A 12,369-nucleotide genomic window follows, 5' to 3' on the forward strand; every position below is an offset into this window, starting at 1 on the left:
AGGAAAACGTATAAAGCCAGAAGGTACTGTATCTTTGATGTGTGAGTCACCCAGTGCGAAATCCATGTTGCAATTCTTCATTTCCCCTCATTCCAGTACTCCAATTTTAGGCAGGGAAGCCTGCAAGATTCTTCAGTTGATTAAGAGAGTGGAGACAGTTGAAGAGACCACTAGCGAAAGATGGAATAACTGAAGCATATTCATCTGTCTTTGCAGAGCTTGAAGAGTTTCCTGGTGTTTATCACATGTATGTTGACTCAAGTATAACTCTAGTAGTGCATAATTCCAGGAAAATCCCTCTGGCCATCACAGACAGACTAAAAACTACTTTGCAAGAATTGGTGAGAACTTAAGTCATAGTTCCAGTGCAGGACCCGAAGTGGTCATAAAAAAAAGAAAAAAAAAGAATGGATCATTATGAGTGTGTTTAGATCTAAGGGACCTGAACAGAGCTACAAAAAGACATTTATCCATTTCTACACCAGAAGATGTGAGATGAAAATTAGCTGGTAAATACATTTTCACGATTCTGGATGAGAAAGAGGGATACTGGCAGGTAAAATTGGACAAATCGTCATCCCTGTTATGCACATTCAACACCCCATGGCGAAGATATCACTTCGTTTATATCATAAATGAATATCAGATGCTAAAACTACACCGAATTATAGTCCTTACCAGGAATATACTTTGATGTCTATTGTTGTTTATGCTTGAGGACTTGCTATTAGCTATTGTCATTGCATAATTAATGAGGTACATCTGTGCAGGTTTTGGAGAGTGTTTGGAGGTGTTATTAATTAACATTTAAAAGTTATTGGGGGTTCCGTTTAATGTTATGTAGTTTTATGTTATGACATGGGTTTATTTTTTAGTTACCCTAGGTGAGATAGTGTTCTTCTGAGTTAGATGTGATACTGTTTGCAGTAATGTTTTTTATAAAAGAGTTTTCTTGAATGTCTGAATCAATTAAATCAGGTAATTTAGTAAGTGACTTTTTCAAATGGCTCATAATGCCATACAATGGCACGATTTGACAAGTATGATGCAAGCTTAGATGCATTGATTTGAAACAAATGATTAGTAAAAATGTCAAAGCTTTATGAAACATGTTTTTTAAGCACCTGTCATTTGTGTAAGTTTGTTGTAACATAACCTATTGATTATTTGAGCAAGACATCAGTTTGATCATTATTATCTATCAAGAACAGGAAGGCAATGTCTCAAAGCAGCTAGTAGTCACTCCTTTTCAGTCAATTCCCTTGCTATACTACTATTAATGCATGCCCCAAAAGTGTGCATATTTTTATTGAGGAGTACGCTAAAAGCCGTAAAAGGATCCCCTGTAACCCGGTTCACGAGCATTGACAGATACTGAGAAACACTATGCTCAGATTGCAAAGGAGCGTTTGGCTGTTGTTTTTGCTGTCAAACACTTCCATCAATATGTGTATGGAAAAACAATGATAGTGCAGTCCAATCATTATATAGGCAAATTATAACCCTAGAGAAATGTATATAAATATTTCAAAATGCATAACAATTAACCTTTTTAAGTGCTTTGTATTTTAGACATTTCAATGAATGTAGCAACAACTGTTCCATGTGTAGGCTACATTTCTTTCTTCTAGATTTTTTCCTCATAAATACAGTTATGTAAAACTCAGAACACAATGTATTAATAATGTTCATAGTGCCAAACAGCACACTGTTTATGAGTTTGACAGTTTTCATGAGTTTAAAAAATCCTCAGTTTTAACCAGATCTGATTGTAAAATGGTGGGTGGAAGAGAAACGCTGATGTTTGAGATGTAGATCTTTGAACCGGTTGCTGAATTAGTGATTGGTAATACCAAGTGAATATCAGAATCTCTGTTATTGAGCGGTGAAATCGTCTTTCTGTAATGCTGATCCCTGTGAAGGAATGTGCTCATGGTCTCAGGTGTAAATATGATTGCTGGTTGAGAGCAGATCAGAGCACATACATAAGCATCACCCAAGTGTCCATGGCCTGATGGTGAATGGCCTTCTTGGGCAGGCTAACAGCAAGGACAGAACTGTGTGGAAAAAGGTTTAAATGTACATACATTTTCAATAAGCACTCCAGTTTTTAAGCATAGTGGAAAGTGAACTAACTGCAGGGTAAGGCAATGTATTCCCCTCCTCCCATCTGAGATTTTATTAATAATAATATTAAAAAACATTTACAATAGCCTCCATACGTTCCACACAAATGTTTTTTATTATTTTCAAATTGCAGGTGTACAACATTCACTCATACAAACACTGCAGCTGAATAAATTGTTTATTATTGACAGATGTCAGTACATATTACTAATTATTTTTAGTAATTTGTTTTCACAACAAACTTGAATAATAAGTGCTGTTTTTTGAAGCAAAATGAAATAGAAATGTCTTATCCGCTTGGCTCCACATCGACAATGCCATTCAGCGATGACTTAAAACATTTTGAAAGTTGTGATAAAATCCAGTGGAGAGTGTCTTCTTCACAAGTTTAATCGTCTGATTAATTTATTTCCAAAGTCATCTCGGTGTTGGCTCATTTCGAGTTTGATTAGATGCTTATTGGTTTAAATGTGAATGGATATAATTAAAAAAAGAAATGCTACAAACTTGTGATGAACTTGTTTTAATTGAAGAGTTACACTATTTAATATTTGTTGTAAAAATGTGAATTAATTTCACAAATAAATGACATCGGCTGTAACCTCTCAAGCAATGTAAGATGAATTCGTCCACAGCCACTGATCTAGAGTCAGCCTTTCACTTCTTGAATTTGAATTTGTGGAGGGGAAGCTGATCCTATACCCAGAGATGCAAAAGCCATATATGCATGTATGCAACGCATATGGGCACCATATTAAGGGGTGCGCCAGTGGCACACCAAAGGGTGCAATTGGACGAGCTTCTCTCATGAACGTGCATACTGTAGGAGGGCTGGGCAGAAGTGAAAGTCATATGAGTTTGAGATGGTTTGAGAGTGAGTAAATGCTTTTCAGAGAATTTTCAATTTGAACTATCAATTTGAAGTGTGTAATTTGTCATTTTTGGATGAGCACATTCTTAATATAGAATGGTTCTGTTTTATTCCTTAAAAATTCAATTGAAAACAATGGTAATGTTTTTTAGTTTTTTTTTTTTTTACACAAACAGCCTTTTATCTTCAAAGTTATATGATGCACAGTAAAACTGCATTTCACTGCCTCGGCCAGAAGACCCATGCAAAGCCAGGCAGGAATAGTGCTATGATCACAGAAGAGAAAAGATTCACTCCGTTGTTATCCAGGATCAGTTTCCCACAAATTCGTTTGACACTCTGCGTCTCGTAACTCACAACTTTCCTGATGGCTTCATCGTATCCTTGATGGGGAGGGAAAAAACCTCTATTGGTCAAATATTTAGAATGATTACACAGAACACTGCAAGAAATAAAAGTTCATTGTACTATGTAAGCATACCATAACTTTTAGAACTAGAAAATTCCTCCACAGAAGAAGTGCGTTTGATTGGCAGATATCAAACTGTCAGAATGTCATTGATGGCCGATGGATGGTTATGAATGGCTGTCAATCATTATAAGGTGTCTAACTCTATTGTCAATCATGTTGAGGTTATGTTGGGATGAACTATCACTCAAACAAAGATGTCAAATGTGTTGTCAATCATGTTATATATAGTGTTATAAACTCTCAAGCAGATATTTTGCCAAAAACAATGTCAATATCGATTACTTTCATGATAAAATCATGTTACAACTCATTACACAAAACTTAGGGCAATGGTTTGCAGAAGACAGCATTTTCACCTGCTCAACTTTAGACAAAGGCTATCACTTATTGAATATCCATGTAATTATCCTTAAATTGTTCTACAGTCTGCATTCTGAAGATTTATTACATTAAAGCTGCACTATTTAAAAATAAAATTGGTTAAAAATGAACAAATTTCCATTATTGATTGAATACATAAACAATCAGTGTTCAAAACAATGTCCTTACCTTACCCCGATTCACTATGGTAAGCCTATAACAATTATTTGTATTTTGAGCTGCCGGGTTCAATTTGACAGGAAAAAGCTGTGACGTTCATCTTTGCGTCATTACGTCATGTCCGTATAAACACGAAAGAAGTGCCGGCTGCCTCACGTTCTGGCTGAACAAACACAGTTCAGGACAGCATCGTTGCAAACTAGATGGATGTTTATCTGTTATCCATTTGGCAAAGTTGTTTACCTGCTATAATGCCTGAATATTTTTTCTGCTAGGGTTGTTCAAGCTTATATTGCTTGTCATGCTTCGCGATGTATCTATGCTGTCCAGTGAGGTTACTGTGAAATGTTTAATATGCATGACTTCTGAAATTTGCATATTTAAGCATATTATTTTTACGCTGAATAAAGTATATTTTACCCCATCATTACTGAATCCTCGTTTTATGTTTTTAGTTTACGGTGTTATTGTGTGCATTGCATTGACATACTATTGTAGTAACTGAGGCTGGACAGTATAGTATGAAAATAACACGTATCAGCCATATCACAAGTTTAACCTCTTAAAGTGTAAATTGTAGTACAATTCAAACATTAATAGTAGATAAAACACTTGAATAATCATATTAAGATATACTGGTGGTGGCTGAGAGTCCCATTCTCTATTTAAAAGTGCTCTGAGTGTAGTGTCAGAAAAGCGAATTAAGTGTAAAATTCATTCAAATATGTAAATAAGAGTGTTGTTTATCTTCATCAAAGTAAGTCATATTTCCGTTTCAAATGTTTGATTGTATAACATATCAATATGAAAACAGCACAATATGACTCCAGCTCCAGTCATGATCACAGGCCATATCCAGGTAAGCTCAATTTGGGAGATTCATCCACCAGAAGAGCAGTGCCAGAACATGACTGACAAAAAGTATTCTTCCACAAATTGCTTGCAATTTTAAGTTTCAACCACAAATGTTGCTTGAGAGCACAAAATTAGATTTATCTTACCAAATCTTGATCCCGCTATTTTAAATAATTATTGTCCTATTTCTAAATTACCATTTATATTGAAGATTTTAGAGAAAGTTGTTTTGTCTCAGCTTTCTTCATTTTTAGTAGAGAATGATATTACAGCACAGAGTCTGCTCTTTTGAAAGTTTCTAATTATATTTTATTAGCCGTCGACTCAGGTCTCTCTGCTATTTTAAATAAGTTAGACCTTAGCGCTGCCTTCGAAACTATTGACCATGCTATACTCTTGAATTGGTTGAAGTGTGAGGTTGGCATTCAGGGAACTGCGCTAAAATGGTTTAAGTCTTATTAGAACATTTTCTGTTAAAATTGGACATTCAGCATCATCTTCAGCTCCTTTAAAATATGGTCTTCCTCAAGGCTCTGTACTGGGCCCCTTATTATTATCATTATATGTGCACCTTCTAGGATCTATCTGCTGCCAACATGGAATTTCTTACCACTTGTATGCCGACGACACAGCTTTACTTCCCACCAAAAATGGGAGACAGTCAATCGCTAACGTTGCTCATGAATTGTTTGAAGGATGTTATGAGTTGGCTATCTAATAACTTTCTTCAGTTAAACGACAATAAATCAGAAGTTGTTATTTTTGGCCCATCTAAATCTAAAGAGGCATTAGCCCATACACTTGCACACTTGCACCACTAGCGATTAGTGTAAAGGACAATGTGAGCAATCTTAGTGTAATACTAGATTCAGCTCTTACTTTTAATAAGCAGATAAATAATATAGTTAAATGCAGCTTAGAGTTATTTATAAAATAAAGCCTTTTCTTGGATTTAAAGATCTGGAGGTGATAATTAATGCTTTTATTTCATCCCGCCTCGACTACTGTAATTGCCTCTACTCGGGAATTGGTCATAAGCGGTTATCCCATCTACAACTTGTGCAGAATGCGGCAGCCAGGTTACTGACTGGCACCAGGAAAAGGGAACATATTACTCCTGTCTTGTCTTCCCTTCACTGGTTGCCAGTTAAGTACAGAGTCGACTATAAAATAGAATTGTTTGTTTTTAAAGCACTACATGGCCAGTCTCCACAGTTCATCAATGATCTTCTTAGGCCCTATAATTCCTCTAGGCTATTGAGATCGTGCAACCAAATGCTGTTAGCAATTCCAAGATTTAGACAGAAATCTAAAGGTGATCGAGCCTTTTCTGTGGTTGCCCCCAAGTTATGGAATGATCTCCCTATTCACATCCGGTCCTAAGTTTTATCTTTTTTAATTAGCTTTTAAGTCTGAGTAATGAATTCATTTTTAAGTGAGTGAATACATTTTCAAGTGTGTTGTGAAAGTATGTCTCTGATGTTCTGTTGTTTTCTTTTTATTGTTGTTCCACAAAAATTGGGAAGCACTTTGGATAATGACACTGCTATATAAATAAAGATGAGTTGAGTTGAGAAAGTCACGTAGTGCAGCTTTAATTATATATGAAATTAAATTTGTATTGCAATACATGCAATGAAAGCTAATACAATGAATGATGTTTAAATATAATATAATACAATAACCAGCCTGATGACAGAGCCATGTATCACAGTGAAAGATGGCTGTGGTTTGAAAAGCACATTTTACCATATGAGCCTAAACATATTACTTTCTTTCTTTTTCTTTCTTTCCTTTTTAACGGCATGCCAGCTTCTATGGCTATATTCATGGCCAGAGCCAGTTTAGTTATTCAAGAGTAAAACTAAACAAGGTAAAAACTAGGATTTTGATTAACTTGGTTAAAAACCTTTTCAAAAGTTTCAACAGAATAATACAGGTTCCCCAAGCGTGTAGAAGCGTTACAGTCCAGTAAGACATGTATAATGGATAGTAGGTTCTGACAGGATGGGCACTTTGGTGAATTTTCTCCAGATAGTAAAATTGGTGTGTGAGCCTTGCGTGTCCTATCCGGCATCGAGTGCAAGTGACTTGATCCCAACAATTATTAAAAGGGAATGTGTCTTGTCCCAACAACAGCATTTATTTCCTGTAATTTGTTGTTTAAACACTGATCCCATTCCAACTGTCATTTGTTTTTAGTGTATACGTTTAATGTTGGTTTTAGGTCTGTGAATGGAATAGAGCATTTTACTGGTTCTGAGGATAATGCTTCTTTGGCAGCTCTATCAGCTTGTTCATTACCAGAGATTCCTGAGTGGCCAGGTACCCAGCAGAAAATAATACTAAAATTCTTTGATTCCAGAGATGACAATTTGTTTAAAATCTTCACGATTGTTGTGTGATCGGTTTTTATAGACTCCAATGCTTCCAGACATGATTTGGATCAGTTATCATTAAAAAGGATTTCTGTGGAACAGTCTCAATGAACTTCAGTGCTAGTAAAAAAGCATTTGCCTCTGCAGTAAGAACAGAACTTTGGTCAGTGATGCGTATGCCTTGACACAGTTGACTTGTTGCAAAGGCTGCTGCCACTTGATTTCCAGATCTGGATCCATGTGTATATTGGGATATGTTGTGGGAACACTGCTCTTATATCCAGGATATTATTCTTTTTCAATAATTTAATATGAGGGATAAAAGACAGCTTACTATCAAAGTTGATACCAAGGAACCTGTTCTCTTTAATGACTTTGATGGGGACTCCATCCATAAACAACTCTGGTTCATTGTGGAATGAACAGAGCTGACAGAAATGCATACAGACAGTTTTTGTTTGTGAGAACTTGAAACCATTCTGAGTTGACCAGGAGTGCATTTTGTTTATCTAGTTGGATTTTTCACTTGATAGTATGCATGTACTTGCTTCTGTAGCAAATGCAGATGTTGTCGACATATAAACTACAATGAACATCAGAACCAATGACTTTCGCAATGCTGTCTATTTTAATACTAAAGAGAGTTACTGATAGAATACTACCTTGAGGTACTCTGAGTTCTTGTTTATGTAGATTAGACAAGGTGTTTGCTATCTTTACTCTAAAAAGTCTGTTTGATAAAAAAATTTCAATGAAGATTGGCAGGTGACCTCTAAAATTAATTCCGATACAGATCCTTTAAAATGCCATGTTTCCACGTGGTGTCATAGGCTTTCTCCAGATCAAAGAAGACAGCTACAACATGCTACTTTCTAAATAAAGCATCACGAATATACAGTTGTGCTCAAACGTTTGCATACCCTTGGAGAATTGGTAATATACTGTATGTACCATTTAAAAAAAAAAAAAACATGAGTGAGCAGGCAAAACACATTTCTTTTATTTCTTATGGGATTCATATTCAACTGTAGGTTATAACAGAATGGCACAATCATAAAACAAAACATGGAAACAAAGAAAAAAAATGAAATGACCCCTGTTCAAAAGTCTGCATACCCTTAGTTCTTAATACTGTGTATTGCCCCCTTTAGCATCAATGACAGCGGGCAGTCTTTTGTAATAGTTGTCTATGAGGCCCCAAATTCTTGCAGGTGGTATAGCTGCCCATTCGTCTTGGCAAAATACCTCCAGGTCATGCAAAGTCTTTGGTCGTCTTGCATGAACCGCACGTTTTAGATCTCCCCAGAGTGGCTCGATGATATTAAGGTCAGGAGACTGTGATGGCCACTCCAGAACCTTCACCTTTTTCTGCTGTAACCACTGGAGGGTCAACTTGGCCTTGTGCTTAGGGTCATTGTCGTGCTGGAAAGTCCAAGAGCGTCCCATGCGCAGCTTTCGTGCAGAAGAATGCAAATTGTCTGCCAGTATTTTCTGATAACATGCTGCATTCATCTTGCCATCAATTTTCACAAGATTCCCCGTGCCTTTAGAGATCACACACTCCCAAAACATCAGTGAGCCACCAACATGATTCACAGTGGGTATTCTTTTCACTATAGGCCTTGTTGACCCCTCTCCAAACATAGCGCTTATGGTTGTGACCATAAAGCTCTATTTTGGTCTTGTCACTCCAAATTACAGTGTGCCAGAAGCTGTGAGGCGTGTCAAGGTGTTGTCGGGCATATTGTAACCAGGCTTTTTTGTGGCATTGGCGCAGTAAAGGCTTCTTTCTGGCAATTCGACCATGCAGCTCATTTTTGTTGAAGTATCGTCGTATTGTGCTCCTTGAAACAACCACACAGTCTTTTTCCAGAGCAGCCTGTATTTCTCCTGAGGTTACCTATGGGTATTCTTTGTATCCCGAACAATTCTTCTGGCAGTTGTGGCTGAAATCTTTCTTGGTCTACCTGACCTTGGCTTGGTATCAAGAGATCCCCGAATTTTCCACTTCTTAATAAGTGATTGAACAGTACTGACTGGCATTTTCAAGGCTTTGGATATCTTTTTATAGATATCCAAAGCTCCCCATGGCTCAGTATCTTGCCTGCTCAGTGCATCCACGTGAGAGCTAACAAACTCATTGACTATTTATACACAGACACTAATTGCAATTTAAAAAGCCACAGGTGTGGGAAATTAACCTTTAATTTCCATTTAATCCTGTGTGTGTCACCTTGTGTGTCTGTAACAAGGCCAAACATTCAAGGGTATATAAACTATATATTTTGATCAGGGCCATTTGGGTGATTTCTGTTATCATTATGATTTAAAAAGGAGCCAAACAACTATGTGATGATAAATGGATTCATATGATCACTATCCTTAAATAAAAGACAGTTTTTTGGCATGATCAGTCATTTTTTCAAAATCAATGCCAAAATTTCACAATTTCTGCCAGGGTATGCAACTTTTGAACACAACTGTAGCTTTCAAGACAAATAAGATGATCTGTAGTGCTTCGGCCTTTCCTGAAACCACATACTAAAAAATATAGTTCTGATGTGCGGCAAAAGGTTGTTGAGCTTCACAAAATGGGATGTGGCTATAAGAAAATAGCCAAAGTATTGAAAATGGCCATTTCCACCATCAGGGCAATAATTCACATGTTCTAATCAACTGAAGATCTTAAGAATCGGCCTGGAAAAGGATGTGTGTCTACATTGTCTCCATGCGCAGTGAGGAGGATGGTTCAAGTGGCCAAAGAATCTCTAAGGATCACAGCTGGAGAATTGCAGAAATTAGTTGGGTCTTGGGGTCAGAAAGTTAAAAAAAAAAAAATATCAGACATCACCACAAGTTGTTTGGGAGGGTTTCAAGAAAAAAAGCCTCTGCTCACATCCAGTGACAAACTCAAGCATCTTCAGTTTGCCAGACACTACTGGAACTTCAAATGCGACCAGGTTCTATAGTCTGATGAAACAAAAAAAGAGCTTTTTGGCAGCAAACACCAGAGATGGTTTTGGCACACACAGAGATGAAGTACCACCCAATGCCCACGGTTAAATGTGGTGATGGATCTTTAACGTTGTGGGGCTGTTTTTATGCCAGAGTTCCTGGACATCTTGTTCAGTTACATGGCATCACAGACTCTATCAAATACCAACAGATAAAAAATCTAAACCTGGCTGCCTCTGCCAGAAAGCTTACAATGGGCCCTGGTTGGATCTTCCAGCAGGACAATGATCCAAAACAAACATCAAAATCAACACAAAAATGGTTCACTGCCCACAAAATCAAGGTCTGCCATGGCCATCCCAGTCCCCTGACCTGAACTCCATAGAAAACCTTTGGGATGAACTGAAGAGGAGAGTCCACCAACATGGACCTCTGTATTTGAAGGATCTGGAGAGATTCTATATGGAGGAATGGTCTCAGATCCCTTGCCAGGTGTTCTCCAACCTCATTAGACATTATAAGAGAAGACTCAGAGCTGTTATCTTGGCAAAGTGAGGTTGGAAAAAGTAATGAATAAAAGGGTGCCAATAATTATGGCCAATGCGATTTGGAGAAAAATATTTAATAATGAGATATTTCAATTGTTTTTCTTCAATTAAAGGTTAGATTTTTGTGATTTTTTTGAATGAAAGATCAAAAGGATAAACCATGCAGATTTGTTTTCACAGCCTTCTTTGCTCATATTTACCAAGGGTGCCAATATTTTTGGCCACAACTGTAGATTGTTACAGTGTATGAAGTTTAATTCTTGTTTGTCCTTCATAATACATTGTTGTGTTGGGACATTTAGTGTCGGTTTTGGTATTTTTTTATAATACTCTCTGTTTCAGGGTAAAACAAGAAGTTTGTGGTGTTCCATGCCGGCATCTGTAATGACTGCTCTCTTCAATTGCATCATAGTTATTTAATCCTCAATCTTGCAACACAATCGCCTGTATGTGTTCAGTTGGTTTATATTCATGTTCATTGTAGTTACTATATTGATGCAAAATGTCTCAGCTAGTAATATGATTTGCTAATTATTGTCCAATGGGCTAGTATTAGCAATACGGTGCGTCAGAATCCGTGTATCATTAGTTCATTTCATATTCAATTAGGATTTCAAAATCGGAAAAACAAAAAGACAATGACTTGTTTTTCATAATTACGATTTAATGCTCAAGTTAAAAATAGGAAATTGGATAAATAGCCATGTGCGTTTTGATAATTTGATCTCACTAATATATGGCTTGAACCACTTAAGGGTGGACCTGAAACTCCCCTTTCTTCTGATTGGTCAACTGCACCATCATCTTCCTCAATGCTGTGAGACAGAATAAAAGATCTCTGCTGTTTAATTGTTCAGATGAATTTGTCTCAGTTAAAGGTGCACTCCAATACAGTTTTCAGCCTCTTCAGTTTTCTTATTCTTTAGTAAAATAGAAAATACTGAATGATTATTTGCCAGCTGTATGGAACATTACACTAATTCTGATGCTGGTAGAATGGTACAAGTGCTGTATTAATTATCTGGACATTATTATTAAAGTATGTTTATTTTTTTGTTTTTAGTTTCACTCAGGACCATGCACAAACATTTTGAGGGGCAGTAGCTCAAACTAAGAAAAAGCCATTGCAGTATAAACACTAGTCCTTTTCCGAGAAAAACAGAGTGGTGCACATTGGTAGATCTTAACGGTGCGTAGTGTTTTATCAAACACAAACCCAGTCGGACCACTAGTAGACATGGTAAATTCACGCCTCACAATATTTGACAGTTCCATGAGTAATTTTTACAGACCACACCTTCTCCTTGGTGCAGAAGTCAGAGTCTTCACTGTTTAAACTGGCTCCCTCATTGGAGACAAAGTCATGGTCACAAGAGACACACTACAAAATACCATCAACATGATTAACAACAGGCTTGACATCTTAGTTTGAGTGATAGTTTGTCAACACAACCTCAATATGATTGACAATAGAGTTAGACACCTTATTATGATTGACAGTCATTCGTAGCCATCCATCAGCCATTCATCACATTTTGAGTTTGACATCTGCCAATCAAAATAATTTTCAGAGTTAGTACATTATATACTTCATCCCAGCAGTAAAAAAAACAACAAAAAAAC

At 36.8% G+C, this 12,369-nt stretch overlaps 1 protein-coding gene across 2 annotated transcripts in view; it reads right to left on the reverse strand.

Annotated features, from left to right (window-relative positions):
* Positions 1–2,219: 2,219 nt before the first annotated feature.
* The window catches only part of tmem19 (transmembrane protein 19), a 98,423-nt gene continuing 88,273 nt past the window's right edge, over positions 2,220–12,369 (reverse strand). For both annotated transcript variants that reach the window (XM_051688776.1, XM_051688775.1), the window contains exon 7: positions 2,220–3,381. In XM_051688776.1, coding sequence (XP_051544736.1) covers positions 3,218–3,381 — 164 coding nt within the window. In that variant the 3' untranslated portion in view covers positions 2,220–3,217. The remainder of the gene's footprint in view (positions 3,382–12,369) is intronic.

This window comes from Myxocyprinus asiaticus, chromosome 45, assembly GCF_019703515.2.
Source record: "Myxocyprinus asiaticus isolate MX2 ecotype Aquarium Trade chromosome 45, UBuf_Myxa_2, whole genome shotgun sequence".
NCBI lineage: Eukaryota > Metazoa > Chordata > Actinopteri > Cypriniformes > Catostomidae > Myxocyprinus > Myxocyprinus asiaticus.